We start from the raw sequence: 25,529 nt of genomic DNA on the forward strand, positions 1-25,529 counted from the left end.
CCATATGTGAGAATATATTGCCTGCTGTCTTCGGAGAACACCTGTTACAGGTAAGTAACTACTCTTTACTGACAATTGAACCAATTAATTTACGCACGTAACTGGCCCTATTCTATAACTGCACACCTACCTTTGGGCACCATTAATAGAATGAGGGAATTTTTGACTGGCCTTTACAGGCCAAAGCTTCTTTCCTCAAGTCAAGTTTTAGCCTCTGAAAGTTAGTCAAAAAGTGTATTTAGTCCAATAAAAAGGAATCACCTTATCTTCCATTTGTATTATTTTTATTTATTGGCTTTTATAGTGGACTAATGCAGCTACATGCTACTTCATCCTAAGTTAATAAATAAAATTATTTTCTAATTGTGTAAGTTCAAGTCTCTAGTTACTGCTTTCCTTTCTTCTCTTTCCAGGATCTCTGTTATTTTTCTCTCTCCTTCTGTCTTCTTCTCCTTCTCCAAAACATCCATCTCGAGCACTGATCTTTTCCTTTCAGCTTTCTTCAATGTATTTTTCTGCCTCTCTGTCCACTTAGATTTCATTAAATCTCCCTCTTTTTACTGCATTTATCTACAGCTTTGTGTATTTTCCCTCACACAGGCCCTCCCATTCTCATTTCTCTTATTCCCCACTTTTTCACTTACTTTTCCCTCTCTCTTGCCTTCCATACAGCACCTCCTCTCTCTTTCTCCCACCTCTGTACCCACCGCCATCCAACATTTCTAATCTCTCTCTTTTCCCCTACCATCCAGCTTCCCCTTTGTCTGTCCTTCTCCCCGGCCAACCAGTATTTTCTTTCTATTTCTCTCCTCTCACCATTTAGCAACTCCTCTATCTCTTCCTCCAAGCATGCAGCATCACCTCTCCCCCCAGCATGCAAAATCTCTTCCATCCCTCCCCAACATGACACTGCCCCTTTATTTCTCACATACACTCTCTCTCTCAGTTCCTCCCAACCAGCTATCAATGTCCAGTCTCTTTCTCTCTCTCTCTCTACTCCTGAAATGCAGCATTGCCTCTCTCTCTCTCATTCTGCTTGCTATCTAGCATTGCCTCTTCTTTATGTCTTTCTCTCTCTTCTCCTCCCCCCTGCCCAACAGTATCACTCCTATGTCTCTCTTCTCTTTCCCCCTCCTCCACCATCCAGCATTACCCATCACTCTCTCATCCATCCCCAGCCTTCCTAAGCCTCTTATATGGAGTGCTTATGTACATGTCTTATTAACATACTCACGGTATGATACAAAAGCGGCTTCTCAGAGTGTAAAGAATTTGCAACCAAGACTTTCTGGTTTCTTAATTAATTTTTGAATATTTCTATAACTGACCTTATATATTGAAAATGTAGAGTGATTTGATGTGCTAGAAATTACATGTGCTGGGATTTGTCATAAATTTCCATTACACTATTTATTTGGTGTTCTAATAGCATAGAAGTTCTGGAAGCCAAATTTAAGCTCTTAGATAGAAAGCTCAAATCCAGAACCTCAGGGTAGCATTTTCCAAAGTGCTTCCCGTTCCATGCGCAGGGCCCAAGAGACAGGCAGAGCTCCGGAGTCTCAATGCGTGGATGAGGCGATGGTGCAGGGAGGACGGCTTTAGATTTGTAAGGAACTGGGAAACATTCTGGGGAAGGTGGAGCTTATTCCAGAATGATGGGCTCTACCTTAACCAGAGTGGGACCAGGCTGCTAGCATCAGCATTTAACAAGGCGCTAGAGCAGCTTTTAAACTAGAACCTGTGGGAAGGCCGACAGTCGTTCAAAAGCGCATAGTTCGGAACAAGGAATCTTTCAAAGATATCACCAAAACAGGGAAGACAGGGTATCCCTCTTCTCCCTATAATGAATACGTGCCCCCAACATTAATCACTCCTGAGCTTGCCTAACCAATCTCTGAGACCCTAAAAATATTAAGAGTAATTGTTGATAGAATAACACTGGAGCAACAAACAAACTCTACCACCAGACATAGGTTCTCTCTTTGGAAACTAAAACGTATAAAACCTTATTTTCCTAGAGAAGTCTTTCGCAGTTTAGTTCAATCACTAGTCATAAGCCGCCTTGATAACTGCAATGGAATATATGCAGGGTGCAAAGATATGCTTCTTAAAAAAACTACAAACTGCCCAGAATACAGCTGCTAGGCTAATTTATGGTACATCGAGATTCAAAAGTTCAAGACCATTGCGTAAGAAACTGCACTGGCTTCCTGTCAAGGACCGAATCACTTTTAAAATTTGCACTCTGGTGCATAGAATCATCTACGGTGAAGCCCCAGCATATATGGACACCCTTATCAGCTTGCCACCTAGGAACTCTCACAGATTAGCTCATTCGTACCTAAATCAACATTACCCAGTATATAGTGGCCTCAAGTATAAGACCACCTATGCATCCACCTTCTCCTATGTTAGCGCTCATTTGTGGAATGGTGTACCTAAATTGGTGAAGCTTACTCCTGATCACCTGACCTTCAAAAAACGCCTCAAGACCTTTTTATTTGGAAAAGCTTACACTCAAATCCTGCCTAGTATCTCTTACTTCTGAACTGTCTGTCAAGGCGTCATATTGATCACCACTACTCTTTTTTCCCCTTCTTTGCTTTTACCCTTTCTCTCTTACACTTCTAAGAAATTGATTGTTTGTTTGCTAAATTTATGTTTTGTTTTGTTTTTAATTAAAGGCTGTTGTAAGCCACATTGAGCCTGCCTGTGGGTGGGAAAATGTGGGATATAAATGCTATAAATAAAGAAATAAAATAAATCCCAATAGCGAGGTTACAATAGAGACCATAGTACACCAGAAGGGGCATAATCGAACGAAAACGTCTATCTCCATGGGCGTTTATCTCCGAGAACGGGTCTGTGAAGAGGCGGACCGAACCATATTTTCGAAAAACATGGATGTTTTTCAGCGATAATGGAAACCGAAAGCGCCCAGCTCAAAAACGAATAACTCCAAGACATTTATTCGTGGGAGGGGCCAGGATTCGTAGTGCACTGGTCCCCCTCACATGCCAGGACACCAACCGGGCACCCTAGGGGTCACTTTTACAAAAAAAAAAAAAAAAAGGTAAAACAGCTCCCAGGTGCATAGCACCCTTCCCTTGGGTGTTGAGCCCCCCAAATCCCCCTCAAAACCCACTGTCCACAAGTCTACACCATTACTATAGCCCTAAGGGGTGAAGGGGGGCACCTACATGAGGGTACAGTGGGTTTGGGGGGCGTTTTGGAGGGCTCTCATTTACCGGCACAAGTGTAACAGGTGGGGGGGATGGGCCTGGGTCTACCTGCCTGAAGTCCACTGCACCCCCTAATAACTGCTCCAGTGACCTGCATACTGCTGCCAGGGAGGTGGGTATGACATTTGAGGGTGAAAATAAAAAGTTGTGAAACGGCATATTTTGTGATGGGAGGGGGGTTTTGACCACTGGGGGAGTCAGGGGAGGTCATCCCCGATTCCCTCCAGTGGTCATCTGGTCATTTAGGGCACTTTTTGGGGCCTTATTCGTGGAAAAACAGGGTCCAGGAAAAGTGCCCTAAATTCTCGCTACAAAAGCATATTGTTTTTCCATTATCGGCGAAAGGCGCCCATCTCTGATCGGCCGATAACCACGCCCCAGTTCCGCCTTCACCACGCCTTCGACACGCCCCCAGCAACATTGTCCGCATCCGCGACGGAGTGCAGTTGAAAACGTCCAAATTCTGCTTTCGATTATACCGCTTTATTCGTTTTTGTGAGATAAACGTCTATCTCTCGATTTGGGTCACAATATAGGCGTTTTTCTATTTTGATTATAAGCAGGCAGGTGTCTTTAAAGAAAAAGCAGACAAAAAATGGCAAATTAACACTGTCAACCGCTGAGCAAAATGTAAATAGCAGCAACAAACAGTTTGAAATGTCTGTATGAGAATGCAAGAAGCCTAAGAAATAAGATGGGAGAGTTAGAATATATTGCACTAAATGAAAAATTATATATAACAGGCATCTGTGAGACCTGGTGGAAGGAGGACAACCAGTAGGACACTGTCTTACCAGGGTACAAATTATATCATAGTAATAGGGTGGATTGAATTGGTGGAGGGGTGGGTAGCATTGTATGTTAAGGAGGGCCCTGAATCAAATAGACTGAAAATTTTGCAGGAAACAAAACACATCTTGGAATCCCTATGGATTGAAATTTCATGTGTAAAGAGGAAAAGGATAGTGATAGGAGTGTACTATCACCCACCTAGCCAGGATGAACAGACAGATGTAGAAATATTATCAGAAATTAGGAAAGCTAACAAACTAGGGAACACAATAATAATGGGTGATTTCAATCACCTCAATATAGACTGGGTAAATGTAACATCAGGGCATGCTAGAGAGGTAAATTTCCTTGACAAAATCAAGGACTGCTTTATGGAGAAGCTGGTACAGGAGCCAACAACAGGAGGAAAAATTCTAGACCTAGGCCTTAATGGAGCACATGATCTGGTAGGAGGTAATGGTGCTAGGGCCGCTTGATAAGAGTGATTATAATATGATCAGATCTGATATCAGTTTTGGCGTAAGTACACACAGGAAATCCAATACGTTAACATTTAACTTTCAAAGAGGAGACTATGATAAAATGAGAAGAACAATGAAAAAAAACTTAGAGGAGCAGCTACGAAGGTCAAAAATTTATATCAGGCGTGGATGCTGTTCAAAAATACCATCCTGGAAGCCCAGGTCAAATATATTCCATGTATTAGAAAAGGAGGAAGGAAAACCAACAACAGCTGGCATTATTAAAAAGTGTAAATAATTGTCACAAATTGAATGCAGTGAAAAATAGGTTCAGGCTTTCTAAGCAAACTAGGCCTGTAACTCTCAGACCTGATACTTCACTGAGGAAATGTGACAGCCTGATTAAGCCAATGAAGCTTGGCAGAGTTACAAGGTTGGCAAGGATTGTGTACAGCTGGACATAGGCATGCGGAGAAACTATAAAAAAATAATTGGGCCAGGTGCAGAAAAGTTAAATTTAAGGATGAGCAAAGCTTGGAGATAAGAAAACTTACTATGGTTGAAACTTGGTCATAATTGAATGAGAGATAAGAAAGTTGGAACTTGGGCATAATTGGATGTATGTGCCAATTATGATGAAATTGCAGGTGGTCAAATGCATAGGCTAATAGAAAATAATAGTAGAAGAAAAGTATAAATACTGGCAAACTTGTTAAGCCAGTAGGAGAAGCCAGTAACCTGTGAAGGCATATGCCATGTGTCACGACGTGCTGCTTTCCCAACAGCTGAATGCCTGTACTGCGATGCCTTTCTGTGTAAAGCTTGCCTTTCTGTAAGTATGAAATAAACTTAGAAATCTATCCCAGTGTCCTTCTGATTATGGAGCTCGAGGTCAGAGTAATTAGTGGGAACACGCAAATTATTTACATAAGTGAGATAAAGGAAGCTATTAGAGCTAAAAGAAAATCCTTCAGAAAATGAAAAAAGGATCCAACTGAAAATAATAAGAAACAGCATAAGGAATGTCAAGTCAAATGCAAAGTGCTGATAAGGAAGGCAAAGAGGGACACTGAAATAAAGATTGCACTGGAGGCAAAAATGCATAGTATAAATTTTTTTTAGGTATATTAAAAGCAAGAAGCTGTGAAAAGAATCAGTTGAACCACTAGATGACTGAGGGGTAAAAGAGGCACTCAGGGAAGACAAAGCCACAGTGGAGAAATGAAATGAATTCTTTGCTTCGGTCTTCACGAACAGTGGCGTACCTAGGGTATTTGACACCCGGGGCTGGTCATTTTTTAACACCCCCCTCCAAAATCCTGTACTAGGCATATCGAGAATACAAAACACTCGGGACCTATGGAGCAATTCTACCACACCATAAGCAGTAATTTCTATGAGTCACACAAGGAAAAGGAAAGCATCTTAAACAGAACTGTGAGCACTAGAACATCAGTTCACCTATTGTAAAATGAAACCAGATAGAATAGTACAGATCGTCAATCCTGCACAGTCAATGCCAGCTAAAGTCCTGTCTTTTTCACAGACATACCCTAATCCACTATAGAATAAGTAATCATAAACTTTCTATTTAAATAACAATTAAACTGAACCCCCATGATGCCAGATTCTGCATACAATGCAACACACAGAAACAGAAAATGTCCCCTAGTACTGTGAAAAATATAAAGATAGCAAATGTAAATTTGAAAAACTAACAGATAGCAATCACTACTTTACAAATTAACAAATAGAAATAACACAAATATAGAAAATAAAATAGTACCATTTTATTGGACTAATACATTTAGCTTTCAGAGGCCAAAACCTCCTTCCTCAGGTCAGTACAGTATACTGCTGTTACAGTACCCTATCCTGACCTGAGGAAGGGGGTTTTGTTCTCCGAAAGTTAGTCAAAATGTATTAAGATTAGTCCAATAAAAAGATTACCTTATTTCCATGTTCTATTTATAAACATTTATTAACACAGCTACAATACTACTTTATGCTAAAGCAAAAAAAGAAAAAATATATATTTTACTTACGGTTTGTTGTCTCTGGTTTCTGCTTTCCTCATCTTCATTTCAGTGCCTCCCTTCCATCCAGTATCTGTCTTCGTTCTCTCCCTGCCCCTGCCATCCACTGTCTGCCCTCTCTCCCCTGTCCCCTCCATCTACCATCTGCCCTCTCTTTCCCTCTGCCCCTTCCAACCACTATCTGTCCTCTCTCTCCCTTCCATCTAGCGTCTGCCCTCTATCTCTGCCCCTTCCATCCACCATCTGCCCCTGTCTGCCCTCTCTCTCCCCCATCCATCCACTGTCGGCCCTTTCTCTCTGCCCCTTCGATCCACCATTTGCCCTCCCTCTCCCATCCACCCAGGGTCTGCCCTCCCTCTATCTCCCGCTTCCATCCAGGATCTGTCCCCCCCTCTCTCTCTCTTTCTCTGCCCCCTCTTTTCAGCCCCCAGTTCCAGCCTCATTATCTCACCTGTCCCTAGTTCCAGCCCCAGCCCATGTCTCCCACCTGCCCCCTCCTTTTCAGCCCCCAGTTCCAGCCCCACTATCCCACCAGTCCCCAGTTTCAGCCCCAGCCCTTTTCTCCCACCAGTCCCAAACTTCAGCCCCAGCCACTTCTCCCTGTCCCCTGTTCAACCCCCAGTCCCCACAGTTTCAGCCCCTGCCCATTTTCAGCCCACAGTTCCAGTACTAGCCCCCTTATCCCACCTACTCTCCTTTTTAGCCCCCAGTTCCAGTCCCCTTAATCCACTGCCTTGCATTAGGGCACCCCTTTTTCAGCTCTAGCCCTATTCTCTCACCTGCCCTCCTTTTCAGCCCCAGACCCATTCTCCCACTTGCCCCTGTCCCAGGCATGGCCCCATTCTCTCTCCTGCCCCCTTCTCAGACCCCAGTTCCAGTTCCATCCCCTTCTCTCATCTGAGCCCCCCGACCCAGCCCCTGTCTCCCACGTGAGCCCCCCTGACCCAGTCCCTTTCTCCCAATTGAGCCCCCCCCGACCCACTCCCCTTTTCCCATCTGAGCCCATTCTCCGACCCAGTCCCCACCTGCCTACCGTCAGCTCCCTCGACAGCCCCCTTCTCTCTGCCACCCTACCGGCTGCGCTGCAGTTTAAAAATCGCTGAATTGGCAGCGGCCCGGGTGTAAGAACGAAGGGTGCTCCGCTCCCGCTGCGCCTAACCAAAGGCTCCTGGCACCACAGTCAGCTCCATCGACAGCCCCCGACCAGCTGCAGTTTAAAAATCGCTGAATTGGCGGCGCAGCTCTAGCGTGCAGTGAACACGCCTCTGCCTGTAAAGGAAGCGGATCGCCTCATTGGGCCTTCTCTCACTGAGTCCCGCCCTTGCAGAAATAGGAAGTTACATCAGAGGAGGGCAGGACTCAGTGAGAGAAGGCCCAATGAGGCGATCCGCTTCCTTTACAGGAAGACGCGTGTTCACTGCACGCTAGAGCTGCGCCGCCGATTCAGCAATTTTTAAACTGCACCTGGTTGGGGGCTGTCGAAGGAGCTGACTGTGGTGCCAGCAGCCTTTCAGTCAGGCGCAGTGGGAGTGGAGCACCCCCTCTCATTCTTACACCCGGGGCGCACCGCCCCCACCGCCCCGACCTTGGTACGCCACCGCGGAGGAAGATTTGGGAGAGATACTAGTGTGAGAAATGGTATTCAAAGCTAATGAATCAGAGAAACTGAATGAAATCTCTGTAAACCTGAAAGATGTAATGGCGCAATTTAACAAACAGAAGAGTAGCAATTCTCCTAGACTGGATGGTATTCATCCTAGAGTACTGATAGAATTGAAAAATGAACTTGCAGAACTATTGTTAGAAATATATAATTTATCTTTAAAATCATGCATGATACCAGAAGATTGGAGGGTGGCCAATGTAATGCTGATTTTTAAAAAAGGTTCCAGAAGTGATCGGGGAAATTATAGACTGAAGAGCCTGATGTCAGTGCCGGGCAAAATGGTAGAGTCTATTATAAAGAACAAAATTACACAGCATATTCAAAAGCATGGATTAAAGAGACAAAGCCAACATGGATTTAGTGAAGAGAAGTCTTGCCTCACCAATCTATTACATTTCATTGAAGGGGTGAACAAACGTGGATAAAGGGGAGCCGGTTGATATTGTGTATCTGGATTTTCAAAAGACATTTGACAAAGTACTTCATGAAAGACTCCAGAAGGAATTGGAGAGTCATGGGATAGGAGGTAGTGTTCTATTGTGGATTAAAAACTAGTTAAAAGATAGAAAACAGAGAGTAGGGTCAAATGATCAGTATACTCAATGGAAAAGGGTAGAGTGGGGTTCCCCAGGGGTCTGTGTTGGGACTGCTGCTTTTTAATATATTTATAAATGATCTAGAGATGGGAGTAACTAGTGAGGTAATTAAATTTGCTAATGACACAAAGTTATTCAGAGTTGCCAAATTGCAAGAGGATTGTGAAAAATTATAAGAGGACCTTATGAGACTGGGCATCCAAATGGCAGACAGCGTTTAATGTCAGCAAATGCAAAGTGATTCATGTGAGAAAGAGGAGCCCGAACTGTAGCTACTTGATACACATTAGGAGTCACCGACCAGGAAAGGTCCCACTGAACTTTCTGAGAACTTCTGAGAGAAGAGAACGTTTATCTGGTAAGTGAACACTATTTTGCTTTGTGCTTTGGGAACTTAAAGATTGGGGTTTAAAGGAGGAATTGTAGGTTAGTGATAGGCAGAATAAAAATACAAAAATGCAAATTTTATCAACTAATCTCCAGGCATTTTTCCCATAGTTTTAAACTGAAACCTTTTCTAGAGGTAGAAACTTAACAGCCAAAAACTCTTGTTCTAAAAGACAGTTATTTTCTGTTCTTTGGTTGCTGGAGAGGTAGAACATCCAGTGACCTCAATTAGGTGTTAATTAAGGTCTGGGGACGTAAAATATTTGCATAGGTTGCTGAGTTATCTAGTTATCTTGAAAAAGCCTGTTTAGAAAAGGCCCCTTAGATTCAAAACTATACAAAGAGGAAAGGTCCCACTAAACATTCTTTATGGGAAGTTCTGAGAGAAGAGGACATTTCTCTGATAAGTGAACACTATTTGCTTTGTGCTTTGGGGACTTAAAGATTGGGGTTTAAAGGAGAAATTCTAGGTTAGTGATAGGCAGAATAAAAAAATAAAAAAGCAGATTTTATCAACTAATGTCCATAGTCTTTTCCTCTTACTTTTAAAACTTGAACTTTGTATCACAACATTAATAGATAGCCTCTAGCAGGCACTACAGGATCTAGTTTAGTCTTCCTACAAACACACACAACACCTGCCCACCCCTAGGACAACTCTTCATTTATAGTCAGTTATTGTAATTAGGATAACAAGCAAGGAGTGTTCTTACAGAGTTTTAAATACATTTCATTACCATCTAAGAAGGAAACACTGAATAAATCACACAATATACTATATAAACTAAAAGACATTTTTATATTACATAGTAGATGACGGCAGAAAAAGACCTGCACGGTCCATCCAGTCTGCCCAACAAGATAACTCATATTTGCTGCTTTTTGTGTATACCCTACTTTGATTTGTACCTATGCTCTTCAGGGCACAGACCGTATAAGTCTGCCCCGCACTATCCCCGCCTCCCAACCACCAGCCCCACCTCCCAACCACTGGCTCTGGCACAGGCGCAGACCGTATAAGTCTGCCCAGCACTATCCTCACCTCCCCAGCCCTGCCTCCCAACCCCGGCTCTGGCACAGACCGTACAAGTCTGTCCAGCACTATCCCCGCCTCCCAACCACCAGTCCCGCTTCCCACCACCGGCTCTGGCACAGACCGTATAAGTCTGCCCAGCCCTATCCCCGCCTCCCAACCACCAGCCCCGCCTCCCGATCTTGACTAAGCTCTTGAGGATCCATTCCTTCGGCACAGGATTCCTTTATGCTTATCCCACGCATGTTTGAATTCCGTTACCGCTTTCCAAGCATCCACTACTCTCTCCGTGAAAAAATACTTCCTGACATTTTTCTTGAGTCTGCCCCCCCTCAATCTCATTTCATGTCCTCTCGTTCTACCACCTTCCCATCTCCGGAAAAGATTCGTTTGCGGATTAATACCTTTCAAATATTTGAACGTCTGTATCATATCACCCCTGTTTCTCCTTTCCTCCAGAGTATACATGTTTAGTTCAGCAAGTCTCTCCTCATACGTCTTGTAACGCAAATCCCATACCATTCTCGTAGCTTTTCTTTGCACCGCTTCAATTCTTTTTACATCCTTAACAAGATACGGCCTCCAAAACTGAACACAATACTCCAGGTGGGGCCTCACCAACGACTTATACAGGGGCATCAACATCCCCTTTCTTCTGCTGGTCACACCTCTCTTTATACAGCCTAACAACCTTCTAGCTACTGCCACCGCCTTGTCACACTGTTTCGTCGCCTTCAAATCCTCAGATACTATCACCCCAAGATCCCTCTCTCCGCCCGTACCTATCAGACTCTCCCCGCCTAACACATACGTCTCCCGTGGATTTCTACTCCCTAAGTGCATCACTTTGCATTTCTTCGCATTGAATTTTAATTGCCAAACCTTAGACCATTCTTCTAGCTTCCGTATGTCCTTTTTCATGTTTTCCACTCCCTCCGGGGTGTCCACTCTGTTACAGATCTTAGTATCATCCGCAAATAGGCAAACTTTACCTTCTAACCCTTCGGCAATGTCACTCACAAATATATTGAACAGAATCGGCCCCAGCACCGATCCTTGAGGCACTCCACTACTTACCTTTCGCTCCTCCGAGCGAATTCCATTCACCACCACCCTCTGGCGTCTGTCCGTCAACCAGTTCCTAATCCAGTTCACCACTTCGGGTCCTATCTTCAGCCCCTCCAGTTTATTTAAGAGCCTCCTGTGGGGAACCGTGTCAAAAGCTTTGCTGAAATCTAAGTAGATTACGTCCATAGCTCGTCCCTGATTCAGTTCTCCTGTCACCCAATCAAAGAACTCAATGAGGTTCGTTTGGCACGATTTCCCTTTGGTAAATCCATTCTGTGTTGGCTCTTGCAACTTATTGGCTTCCAGGAAATTCACTATCCTTTCCTTCAGCATCGCTTCCATTACTTTTCCAATAACTGAAGTGAGGCTTACCGGCCTGTAGTTTGCAGCTTCTTCCCTATCACCACTTTTGTGAAGTGGGACCACATCCGCCGATCTCCAATCCCTCGGAACCTCTCCCGTCTCCAAGGATTTATTAAACAAATCTTTAAGAGGACCCGCCAGAACCTCTCTGAGCTCCCTCAATATCCTAGGGTGGATCCCATCCGGCCCCATGGCTTTGTCCACCTTTAGCTTTTCAAGTTGTTCATACACACTCTCTTCCGTGAACGGTGCTCTATCCACTTCAATCTCATTTGTACTTTTTGCAGTCCATCGCGGTCCTTCTCCAGGATTTTCTTCTGTGAAAACAGAACAGAAGTATCTATTTAGCAAATTTGCTTTTTCTTCATCTTTATCCACATAGCGGTTCGCAGTATCTTTTAGTCTCACAATTCCCTTTTTAGTCATTTTCCTTTCACTAATATACCTGAAGAAAATTTTGCCACCCCTCCTCACATTTCTAGCCATTTGTTCTTCCGTTTGCGCTTTCGCCAGTCGTATCTCTCTCTTGGCTTCTTTCAGTTTCATCCGGTATTCCTCCTCGTGTCCCTTTTCATGAGTTTTTTTGTATTTCTGGAACGCCAACTCTTTAGCCTTTATTTTCTCAGCCACTTGCTTGGAGAACCATATCGGTTTCCTTTTTCTCTTGCTTTTATTTACTTTCCTTACATAAAGGTTCGTGGCCCTATTTATAGCTTCTTTCAGTCTGGACCACTGTCCTTCCACTTCTTGTATTTCCTCCCATCCCATCAGCTCCTTCCTCAGGTATTCCCCCATTTTACTAAAGTCAGCATGTTTGAAATCCAGGACTTTGAGTTTTGAGTGGCCACCCTCCTCTTCAGCTGTCATATCAAACCAAACTGTTTGATGGTCACTGTTGCCCAGGTGGGCACCCACTCGGACATTTGACACATTATCCCCATTTGTGAGTACCAGATCTAGCGTCGCTCCCTCCCTCGTGGGTTCTGACACCATTTGTCTGAGCAAAGCACTTTGAAAAGCATCCACGATCTCTCTGCTTCTTTCCAATTTTGCAGACGGAACTGTCCAATCTACATCCGGCAGATTGAAATCTCCCAACAACAGCACCTCTCTTTTCTTCCCCAACTTTTTAATATCAGTGATCAGATCTTTATCTAGGTCCTCCAAATGTGTCGGAGGTCTGTAGACAACACCCACATGGACAGAGGTTTTATCCTTTCTTTTTAAGGTGATCCATATCGCTTCTTCCTTTCCCCAGTTCCCTGTCATTTCAGTCGCTGTGATATCATTTCTCACATAGAGAGCTACTCCTCCACCTTTACGCCCCTCTCTATCCTTCCTAAAAAGATTATATCCTGGTATGTTTACATCCCATTCATGGGAACCATTGAGCCATGTCTCTGTGATTGCAACTATGTCCAAGTCTGCCTCCAAGATTAGGGCATGAAGGTCCTGAACTTTATTGCTTAGACTGTGAGCATTTGTGGTCATCACTTTCCATCTACATTTCCAAGTATGTGTTTTGGTTTTAGTGATTTGGGGGTGTCTTTTCTCTTTGGGTACCTTCATATCTTTTTGTTCCACCTTCTTTGCTTTTTCTTTCTCTTCCGCCTCAGTTTTATTTTCAGGAGCATCACAGTGCTGTAGTGGAGCAAAGGAATTCTGTAGGGGCAAAACTTGTGAGGGCGGATGCTTCTGTGTCACATAACGAAGCCTGCCTGAGCCTACTGTGAACCATCTATTCTTAGGTGGTATTATCCTTTGAGGCAGTGGTGAGAATTTGGTATGATTCTGTGCAGTATGATTTTGTGCAGTCCTAGAAGTTGCTTTAAGTGCATTCAATTCCTGCTTTACTTTGCTGAGCTCCTGTTTTAAACTAGCAAGCTGAAGACAGATAGGACAAGCTTTAAGTCTCCAGAAGCTTGGTCTTGAAACTAAAGCACCACAATTATTACAGAGAATAAAAGTCATCTTGATTTGTTGAAAAGGGTATGAACAGGTGTACTATGATGGGGTTGTAATTAGGGTGGGGTTAATTTATGATCTGTAGTATATTTGGTAAATCTATATAAGAAGTGTCAGTCTTGGGGTGGGTGGGTTGTAGGGTAGGGTGGGTGGGCTTAAGCTTAAGACCTATGGAATGTGTTTGCTGTAACCTATCTCTAGAACAGCATTGAAATGCCCAGAGCCACAAGTGTAAGGTGGGGAGAATCAGAAAATTATCTTATCTGAGAAGATCCGTCCAGCTTCTGTTCTGTGTAGAGACAAAAACCACGTGGAGAGAAAAAGCTCTATTTGTGCTATGCAATTACCTTACAACAAAAGCAGATGGGGGAGGGGAGGAGTTTCACACAGAATGGAAGCAGAGGGGAGAAAGAAAAAAAATACTTAATATCCTTAATACTTTAACAAGTTTTAAATTATTGAAAAACTCAAAAATGCTAAGATGGAGTCAGCAGTCCAGCAGCGAGAGGGGTGCTATCCAGTCTTTTGCATTGAGTGTCACATGTATGATTATCTCCCAGTTGGTGAGTGGTTATATATGTGTGCCTGATGCAACGAGCTCCTAGCTCTCAGAGAACGTGTCCGTTCTCTTGAGGCTAGAGTAGCAGACTTGGTGGAGCTGAGGGAAACAGAGAGGTACATAGAGGAGACCTACAGGGATGTTGTACAGAAGTCGCATCTCCAGTCTGATATCCCCTGTGCTACCTTGGAGGAGACAGGTCTCCTAGAAGGACAGCATCACCCTGCTGAAGTAGGAAGTACTCCTGTAGCCAGGACCTACCCACCAGGGGATGTACTATCCTCTCACACCGAGGATATGTCTCCAAGTGCTGCCCAGGAGGGAAGGGTTATGATGGTTGTTGTAGTTGGTGATTCCATCATTAGGCATATAGATAGCTGGGTGGCTGGTGGACATGAGGATCGCCTGGTGACTTGCCTGCCTGGTGCGAAGGTGGCGGACCTCACGCGTCACCTAGATAGGATTTTAGATAGTGCTGGGGAGAAGCCAGCTGTCTCGGTACATGTGGGTACCAATGATATAGGAAAATGTGGGAGAGAGGTTCTAAAAGCCAAATTTAGGCTCCTAGGTAGAAAGCTCAAATCCAGAACCTCTAGGGTAGCATTTTCTGAAGTGCTACCCATTCCACGCGTAGGGCCCAAGAGACAGGCAGAGCTCCGGAGTATCAATACGTGCTGGGAGGAGGACAAGGGTGCTGGGAGGAGGGTTTTAGATTTGTTAGGAACTGGAAAACATTCTGGGGAAGGGGAGCCTATTCTGAAAGGATGGGCTCCACCTTAACCAGGGTGGAACCAGGCTGCTGGCATCGGCATTTAACAAGGAGATAGAGCAGCTTTTAAACTAGAAATGGGTGGAAGGCCGACAGTCGCTCAAAAGCGCATGGTTTGGGATAAGGTATCTTTCAAAGATATCACCAAAACAGGGAAGATTGGGTATCCCGATAGTGAGGTTGCAAAAGACAGCATAGTAGATCAGGTGTCCTTAAATAAAAATAAAAATCAGACAAAAGATTGCAAATTAATACTGTCAAGCACTGAGTGTGATGTAAATAGGAACAACAAGATATGGAAGGGGGGCGATCCAAGATGGCGACCTGAACGCTGCTGTTGAGAGCGGTCTGAGACGTGCTGGAAGAAATTTTTTTCCTACAATGCCACATACTAAACGTAAGGGAGCGGTGAGGCCCCAGCTGCCGAGGGTACTTACTTCAACTCCAGACCAGCAGACTCTCGACCGTTTTATACAGCGAACCATGCAGGAATCCGGTCTGGCGAGTCCGCTGTTGAGCCAAGATGAGGGAGCGTCGGAGCTTCTAGGACGAGAGATTTCACTCACGCCGCCGGAGTTGGTGCCGCCTCCCTGCCCAGCGAAGGTCAGAGATGAGGGAACCCCGCTTGACGCGGAAGGCGCTGCTAGCGGCGTTTCGTTCGGCGGATCACCCCAAGACCCAAGCGGGGAAGATTCGACATCGAGGGAAGACCCGGGAGAGGTGACTCTTGCGGAGGTTTGGAAAGCGGTTCAAGGTTTGACCGTAGCAGTGACTAAGTCTATTAATGAAATTTCAACGGTTGTAAGTAAACTAGAAAAAATTGATGCCTCACTTGAAAAAGTTAAAAAAGATGCGTCTGAACAGGCTCAGCAAAACCAAATCATGGTTAATGAATTAAAATCTTCAGTGGATGCATTGATAAAAGATAAACTAATAACTCAGCGAAAAATTGAACAAATGGAGAACTATAATCGTCGTTTAAACTTGAGGCTCCTGAATTTTCCTATTTCATCATTATTAAAATCAAGTGATTTACTTAGAACGTATCTTCAGGAAATTTTACAGATAGATTCTTCTAATATGCCCCCATGTAACAAGATGTATTATTTACCTTTAAAAGATTCTGTAAAGAGGGTACAAGGAGAAAAGCAGGAGCCTCAGAATTTAACTGATTTCTTAGAACAATCTGATGTTGAAATAATTAATCGTAGAACCTTAATTGTTCAATTTGTCTTTGAACAAGACTTAAATCTGGTTTTGAAGCTTTATTTTAAAAATTCATCAAAATTGTTTCATGGACAAAAAGTTTGGGTATACCCTGATGTTGCGAAAGCAACGCAAGAGAGGAGGAAACAATTTTTGGATTTAAGAAATGAGACCAGAGCCTTAGGGGCAACCTATATGTTAGCATACCCATGTAAGTGTAGGATCAATTTTCAAGGAATTAAATATGTGTTTTATGACCCATCACAGCTGCGGACATTCTTGGACTTGAAGAACCTAAGTAAAAGTAATACAGGAACAACTTTACCAACTAAAGAATAATAGCAATGGTTCCAGGTTAAGCTGATTTATTTTAAAGATTGAGGTTAATTTCTCCATTAAATTCCTGTCGCCCCCCCTTCAATTATACAATTGAGGTCTAAGGAAGATATAAAGTATTTCTTTGAATAGATAGCGATGTATATTAATGCTATGTAATTTTAGCATGATTGGATCTGTTTTTCCTTTGCAAGTGGAATGTTAACTTGTAAAATAAATTCAATAAACAAATTTAAATATAAAATAGGAACAACAAATAGTTTGAAATGTCTATAAGAGAATGCCAGGAGCCTAAGAAATAAGATGGAAGAGTTAGAATATATTGCATTAAATGAAAAATTAGATATAATAGGCATCTCTGAGACCTGGTGGAAGGAGGATAACCAGTGGGACACTGTCATACTGGGGTACAAAATATATCGTAGGGATAGGGTGGATTGAATTGGTGGAGGGGTAGCATTGTATATTAACGAGAGCCTTGAATCAAATAGATTGAAAATTATGCAGGAAACAAAACACATCTTGGAATCACTATTGATTGAAATTCTATGTGTAAAGGGGAAAAGGATAGTGATAGGAGTGTACTACTGTCCACCTAACTAGGATGAACAGACGGATGCAGAAATGTTAAAGGAAATTAGGGACAGAAACAAACTGGGCAACACAATTATAATGGGTGATTTCAATTACCCCGATATTGACTGAGTAAATGTAAGTGCATACTAGGAAGGTAAAATTCCTTGACGAAATGAAGAACTGCTTTATGGAGTAACTGGTACAGGAGTCGACAAGAGAAGGAAAAATTCTAGACCTAGTCCTTAGTGGAGTGCATGATCTGGTACAGGAGGTAATGGCGCTGGGGCCACTTCATAACAGTGATCATAATATGATCGGATTTGATATTAGATTTGAAGTAAGTATACATAGGAAATCAAATACTTTAGCGTTTAACTTTAAAAAAGGACACTATGATAAAATGAGAACGGTGAAAAAAGAACATAGAGGAGCAGCTGCGAGGGTCAGAAATTTACATCAGGCATGGATGCTGTTCAAAAATACCATCCTGGAAGCCCAGGTCAAATATATTCTGCGTATTAAAAAAGGAGGACGGAAGACCAAACGACAACCGGCATGGTTAAAAAGTGAGGTGAAGTAAGCCATTAGAGCTAAAATAAAATCCTTCAGAAAATGGAAGAAGGAACCGACTGAAAATAATAAGAATCATCATATGTCAAGTCAAATGCAAAGCACTGATAAGGAAGGCAAAGAGGGACTTTGAAAAAAAGATTGAGTTGGAGACAAAAAACACATAGTACAAATTTTTTTTAGGTATATTAAAAGCAGGAAGCCGGCAAAAGAATCGGCTGGACTGCTAGATGACCAAGAGGTAAAAGGGGTGATCGGGGAAGACAAAGCTATAGTGGAGAGATTAAATGAATTCTTTGCTTTGGTCTTCACCGAGGAAGATTTGGGAGAGATACCAGTGCCAGAAATGGTATTCGAAGCTGAAGAGTCGGAGAAACTGAATGAATTCTCTATAAAACTGGAGGATGTAATGGGGCAGTTCTACAAATTGAAGAGTAGCAAATCTCCTGGACCGGATGGTATTCACCCCAGAGTACTGATAGAACTGAAAAATGAACTTGTAGAGTTTTTGTTAGTAATATGTAATTTATCCTTAAAATCGAGCGTGGTAGTGGAAGATTGGAGGGTGGCCAATTTTAACGCCTTTTTTAAAAACAAGTTCCAGAGATCCAGGAAATTATAAACTGGTGAGTCTGACATCAGTGCCGGGCAAAATGGTAGAGACTATTATAAAGAACAAAATTACAGAGCATATTCAAAAGCATAGATTAATTATTATTATTATTTGTTACATTTGTATCCCACATTTTCCCACCTTTTTGCAGGCTCAATGTGGCTTACATATAACCGTTAACGGCGTTAGCCGATTCCAGTCTGAACAAATACATGGTATGAATGAATACAAAGTGATATTGTGGTAGAATGAGGTACATGTATGGTAGGTACAATTGGGGGGAACTTAGGGAGAGAAAGGGGGAAGAAGAGTTAGGTAATGTCCGTTACGGTCTTTGGTTACATTGTGTTGCAAGTGTCCAGATATTTTTATGTTGGGTCGGTGGGGTAATCTGCGTGGCTTATTACCATTGACTGTACCATGTTACAAAATATTTCCATTGGGAAGAATGGTTTCACGCGTTTGAGTTTCCACATTGAGAAAAACATTTTCTTTATGCTGGAATTCACATGGGTCTCTAGTGATAGGTTACGGTCGACTGTTACTCCGAGAATTTTCAGACTGTCTGAGATAGGGAAGGTGTATCCTGGGCTGTTAATGTTTGTGGGTTTGTATGTATTGTACATAAATACATAAGTAATGCCACACTGGGAAAAGACCAAGGGTCCATCGAGCCCACATCCTGTCCACTACAGCGGCCAATCCATGCCAAGGGCACCTTGCAAGCTTCCCAAATGTACAAACATTCTATACATGTTATTTCTGGAATTGTGGATTTTTCCCAAGTCCATTTAGTAGTGGTTTATGGACTTGTCCTTTAGGAAACCGTCTAACCCCTTTTTAAACTCTGTTAAGCTAACCGCCTTCACCACGTTCTCCGGCAACGAATTCCAGAGTTTAATTATGCGCTGGGTGAAGAAACATTTTCTCCGATTTGTTTTAAATTTACTACACAGTAGTTTCATGGCATGCCCCCTAGTCCTTGAGTATTGTGTTCAATTCTGGTCGCCGCATCTCAAGAAAGATATAGCAGAACTGGAAAAGGTGCAGCGAAGGGAGACTAAAATAATAGTGGGGATGGGACGACTTCCCTATGAAGAAAGACTAAGGAGGCTAGGGCTTTTCAGCTTGGAGAAGAGATGGCTGAGGGGAGACATGATAGAGGTATATAAAATAATGAGTGGAGTGGAACAGGTGGATGTGAAGCGTCTGTTCACGCTTTCCAAAAATACTAGGACTACCTCGTGGACTACCGGAAACAAAACAGGGCACACTCTGACCCAGTAAGCAGAGGGAAAAGCACCGTGGGGGAAGAGCCTACCAACTACCAACATCGTGAAAGTGTAACACAAGCTAGTGAAATCATGGATCCCAATACCCTACACCCACCACAATGCAATGCTGATGTGACCCTGCAGTGCACCCGAGAGCCACATCTGACCCAGGGAAAGGCTGTGAGAGGATTGAACACATTCTGCTGTCATGGAGGTGGGTATGGAATTTGAGGGTGGCATAAAGGCTGGGAAATAAGGTTTTTGCAAGTGGGTTTTTTTTGGTGGGAGGGGGTTAGTGACCACTGGGGGAGTCAGGGGAGGTGATTCCCGATTCCTTCCGGTGGTCATCTGGTCATTTAGGGCACTTTTTTGGGACCTGTTCGTGAGAAAAAAGGGTCCAAAAAAAGTGTCCTAAATTCTCGCTAAAAATGCCTTTCTTTTTTCCATTATCGGCCAAGCGCGCCCATCTCTGCTCAGCCGATAACCACGCCCCAGTCCCGCCTTCACCATGCCTCTGACACGCTCCCGTCAACTTTATTCGTTCCCGCGACGGAGTGCAGTTAAAGATGACCAAAATTGGCTTTCGATTATACCGATTTGGCCGCCCACGGGAAACGGACGCCCATCTCCCGAACATGGGCGTTTTTCTCCTTTCGAAAATAAGCAGGATAGTATATTGTACGATTTATTTAGTGTTTCCTTCTTAGATGGTAATGAAATGTATTTAAAACTCTGTAAGAGCACTCCTTGCATGTTACCCTAATTACAATAACTAACTATAAATGAAGAGTTGTCCTAGGGGTGGGCAGGAAGACTAAACTAGATCCTGCAGTGCCTGTTAGATTCTGTTAATGCTGTGGTACAAAGCTTTTAATACTAAGTGGAAAAGACTATGGAGATTAGTTGTTAAAATGTGCTTTTTATATTTTTATTTTGCCTAACACTAACCTACAATTCCTCCTTTAAACCCCACTCTTTAAGTTCCCAAAGCACAAAGCAAAGTAGCGTTCACTTACCAGAGAAATGTCCTCTTCTCTCAGAACTTCTCAGAAAGAAAGTTCAGTGGGGCCTTTCCTCTTTATATAGTTTTGAATCTAAGGGGCCTCTTTTAAACAGGCTACTTCCCCACACCTTAATTAACACTTAATTGAGGTCGCTGGATGAGCTACCTCTCCAGCAGCCAAGGAACAGAAAATAACTGCCTTTTAGAACAAAAGAGTTTTTGGCTGTTTAGTTTCTACCTCTAGAAAAGGTTTCAGTTTAAAACTATGGGAAAAGGGTTTGTACACTATCCAGCTCATTTTCAAAAGTGATCGCTGGCCATTTTCCGACATAAATCGGGAGATGGCCGGCAATCTCGGAAAAGCGGCCAAATCGGTATAATCGAAATCCACATTTTTGCCAACATTGCCACTTTCCCGACGCGTCGCCGGCCAAAGTTCAAAGGGGCGTGTTGGCGGCGAAGCAAAGGCAGGACATGGGCGTGGCTACCAGATGGCGATAAGCAGTATATTGCCGGGTTTACTTGGTCCTTTTATGTTCACCACCAAGCCTCAAAAGTTGCCCCAAATGACCAGATGACCACTGGAGGGAATGGGGGATGACCTCCCCATACTCCCCCAGTGGTCACCAACCTCCTCCCATACTAAAAAAATAAAACTAATAACCTTTTTTGCCAGCCTGTATGCCAGCCTCAAATGCCGTACCCACCTCCATGACAGTAGAATGTGTTGTATCCTCTGACAGCCCTTCCCTGGTTGCGATGTGGCTCTCGGGTGAGCGTGACACCTTTTCTGTTAGGTGCCCTGCAGAGTCACATCAGCAATGCATTATGGTAGGTGTAGGGTACTGGGCTCTACTCCCATGGTGCTTTTCCCCCCTGCTAACTGGGTTCAGAGTGTGCTCTGTTTTGTTTCCGGTAGTCCATGAGGTACTGGCCATTTTTGTAAGCCAGTTTTAGATCCCTTTCATGTGTCAACCACGTTAGAGAACGTTATTACCTTGAATGTGGCTGAAAGAGGGCATTGTACACCATTCTGCCAGCTCTGACCTACTGCTAATCTCAGTACCAGGGAGACTATTTGCAAGTTGGGCACAACCTCTGATCTGCAGTTAACTGTGAGTAAACGTGCTTATTCAAATAAAGAACTTTTTCAAAGAGATTGGTCTTCAGGTGTCAACTGGTGTGCCAAGGTTATACAGCAGCAACAACTCCTAGAGGCCTGCGTGTATGCAGGTCCCTGGAGCACTTTTAGTGGGTACCGAAGTGCACTTAAGGCAGGCGGACCCAGGCCCGTCCCCCCTACCTGTAACACTTGTGCTGGTAATGGAAGCCCTCCAAAACCCACTGTACCCACATGTAGTTGCCCCCTTCACCCCTAAGAGCTTTGGTAATGTTGTACATTTGTTGGTAGTGGGTTTGGGGGAGGGGGGTTGGGGGCTCAGCACCCAAAGTAAGGGAGCTATGCATGTGGGAGGTTTTTCTGAAGTCCACCGCACTGACCCCTAGGGTGCCCAGCTGGTGTCCTGGCATGTCAGGGGGGACCAGTGCAATACAAATGCTGGCTCCTCCCATGACCAAATGCCTTGGATTTCGCCGGGTTGGAGATGGCCGGCATTTTTTTCCATTATCGCTGAAAAACAAACCCGGCCATCTCAAACCCGGCGAACTCCAAGGCATTTGGCCGGGCTAAACCGTATTATCGGGAAAAAAGATGGCTGGCCATCTTTTTCGATAATACGGTTCCGGCCACCTGTAGCGCCACCGCCAACATAGATCGCCGGCGATCTATTTGGCCGGCAACGTTCGATTATGCCCCTCCACGGCAACTAGTTAATGATGCTTGCTTCTCTCTCTCTCTCTCTCTCTCTCTCTCTCTCTCTCTATTCCCCCCTTAATACTAAACTAGGTCCTGCTTGCTTTTTCCCTCTCTCTCTCTCTTTTTATTCCCCCTCAATACTAAACCAGATCCTGCAGTGCCTGTTAGATTCTATCTGTTAATGCTATGGTACAAAGCTTTTAAAACTAAGTGGAAAAGACTATGGAGATTAGTTGTTAAAATTTTCTTTTTATATTTTTATTTTGCCTAACACTAACCTACAATTCCTCCTTTACACCCCACTCTTTAAGTTCCCAAAGCACAAAGCAAAGTAGCGTTCACTTACTAGAGAAATGTCCTCTTCTCTCAGAACTTCTCAGATGATGAGATGAGATGATGAGACAGTGTGCAGACAAAGCCAAAATGGATTTAATGAAGGGAAATCTTGCCTCACCAATCTATTACATTTCTTTGAAGGGGTGAACAAACATGTGGATAAAGGTGAGCCAGTTCATATTGTGTATCTGGATTTTCAGAAGGTGTTTGACAAAGTACCTCATGAAAGACTCCAGGGGAAATTGGAGAGTCATGGGATAGGAGGTTGTGTTCTATTGTGGATTAAAAACTGGTTAAAAGATAGAAAACAGAGAGTAGGGTTAAATAGTCAGTATTCTCAATGGAGAAGGGTAGTTAGTGGGGTTCCCCAGGGGTCTGTGCTGTGACCGCTGCTTTTTAATATATTTATAAATGACCTAGAGATGGGAGTAACCAGTGAGGTAATTAAATTTGCTCACCACACAAAGTTATTCAAAGTCGTTAAATTGCTAGAGAACTGTGAAAAATTACAAGAGGACCTTACGAGACTGGGAAACTAGGCGTCTAAATAGCAGATGACGTTTAATGTGAGCAAGTGCAGAGTGATGCATGTGTGAAAGAGGAACCCGAATTATAGCTACGTCATGCAAGGTTCCACGTTAGGAGCCACTGACCAAGAAAGGGATCTAGGTGTCATCGTCGATGATACGTTGAAACCTTCTGCTCAGTGTGCTGCTGCGGCTAAGAAAGCAAATAGAATGCTAGGTATTATTAGGAAAGGAATGGAAAACAAAAATGAGGACGTTATAATGCCTTTATTTCGCTCCATGGTGTGACCGCACCTCGAATATTGTGTTCAATTCTGGTTGCCACATCTTTAAAAAGTTATAGTGGAATTAGAAAAGGGTGACAAATATGATAAATGGGATGGGACGACTTCCCTATGAGGAAAGGCTAAAGCGGCTAGGGCTTTTCAGCTTGCAGAAAAGGTGGATGAGAGGAGATATGATTGAGGTCTATAAAATAATGAATGGAGTTGAACGGGTAGACGTGAAGCGTCTGTTTATTCTTTCCAAAAATACTAGGACTAGGGGGCATGTGATGAAGCTACAAAGTAGTAAACTTAAAACGAATTGCAGAAAAGGTTTCTTCACTCAACATGTAATTAAAAACTGGAATTCGTTGCCAGAGAATGTGATAAAGGTGGTTAGCTTAACAGAGTTTAAAAAAGGTTTGGATGGCTTCCTAAAAGAAGTCCATAGACCATTATTAAATTGGACTTGGGGAAAATCCACTATTTCTGGGATAAACAGTATAAAATGTTTTGTACTTTTTGGGGATCTTGCCAGGTATTTGAAAACTGGATTGACCACTGTTGGAAATAGGATGCTGGGCTTGATGGACCTTTGGTCTGTCCCAGTATGGCAATACTTATGTACATTGAAATCCTCTGCTGAGTGTGTGGCAGTGGCTAAGAAAGCAAATAGAATGTTAGGTATTATTAGGAAAGGAATGGAAAACAAAAATGAGGATGCTTTAATGCCTGTATCACTCCCTTGTGTGACCACACCTTGAATATTGTGTGCAGTGGATATAGTGGAGTGGAACGGGTAGACATGAATCGCTTGTTTACTCCTTCCAAACATACTAGAATAAGGGGGCAAGCGATGAATCTACAAAGTAGTAAATTTAAAACAAGTCAGAGAAAATATTTCTTCAATCAACATGTAATTAAACTCTGGAATTCATTGCCAGAGAACGTAGTACAAGCAGTTAGTTTAGCGAGCTTTAAAAATGTTTGAATAGCTTCCTAAAAGAAAAGTCCTTAAGCCATTATTAAAATGGATTTGGGGAAAATACCCTACTTCTTTCTAGGATAAGCAGTATAAAATGTATTGTACTGTTTTGGGATCTTGCCAGGTACTGGTAAACTGGATTATCCACTGTTTGAAAACGGGATGCTGGGCTTGATGGACCTTCGGTCTGTCCCAGTATGGCAATACTTATGTTCCTATGAGTCAGCAGATCTGAAGCATAAAGCACTGCTTGTTAATCTTTCTTTGGCCATGACCTCACTCATGCAGCCCTAGAAAATCTGCCCAGGTAGCGACCATATTTGTAGTGGTAACCCACAGTTTGGGAAGCTCTAGCATAAAAGCTGGAAACTTTTTCATTTGTATGTGATTACCTGCTTTCCCAAAGACAGCTGTTATTTCCTCCATGGCAGTCTTGTAAATAGCAGGTTGGGAAATTATGAAAGCCAATGACCAAAATGTAGCCTTTAAATAAAACAAACACACAATAAATGACCTTAGATATACTCAAAACTTGTTTGTATTAATTCGAGAGATAATAGAGACATGGCTTGAGTTACAAAGAGAAGAATTTTGCATTGTGATTGCCTGAACTGACTCTGTGCTCTTCATGGTAATTTGCTATACTACTAGAATTCAACAGCAACACATAAGTAGAAAAATACTGCCTAAAACAATGCACAGTGTTCCTTTGGGGAGATATGATACAGACGTTTGAACACTTGAAAGGTATTAATATAAAAGCAAATCTTTTCCAGAGACAATAAACTAGAGGATATGAATTGAAGTTGTGGATTTGTAGACTTAGGAGTAACATCAGAAAATTGTTTTTCATAGAGAGGGTGTCAATGCCTGGAATGTCAGGGAGGTGGTGGAGACAAAAATGGTGACAGAATTCAAAAGGATGTGGGATGAATACAGAGGATTCCTAGTTAGAAAATGGATGGCATAAAAAAACAAAACTTAAACGACTGCATGTGTGTTGAGCCTTTGAGTGGTGCTTTGATGGTGACTCCGGCTGTGAAGAACAAAGGTCAGTGCCAGGCAGACTTCTACAGTCTGCACCCTG

At 43.1% G+C, this 25,529-nt stretch overlaps 1 protein-coding gene across 2 annotated transcripts in view; it reads right to left on the reverse strand.

Moving 5' to 3' along the window:
• LOC115467087 (24-hydroxycholesterol 7-alpha-hydroxylase) overlaps positions 1-25,529 on the reverse strand; it is a 306,871-nt gene that overhangs the window by 123,013 nt on the left and 158,329 nt on the right. For both annotated transcript variants that reach the window (XM_030198776.1, XM_030198775.1), the window contains exon 7: positions 24,835-24,925. In XM_030198776.1, coding sequence (XP_030054636.1) covers positions 24,835-24,925 — 91 coding nt within the window. The remainder of the gene's footprint in view (positions 1-24,834; positions 24,926-25,529) is intronic.

This window comes from Microcaecilia unicolor, chromosome 3 (genome assembly GCF_901765095.1).
Source record: "Microcaecilia unicolor chromosome 3, aMicUni1.1, whole genome shotgun sequence".
Lineage (NCBI taxonomy): Eukaryota > Metazoa > Chordata > Amphibia > Gymnophiona > Siphonopidae > Microcaecilia > Microcaecilia unicolor.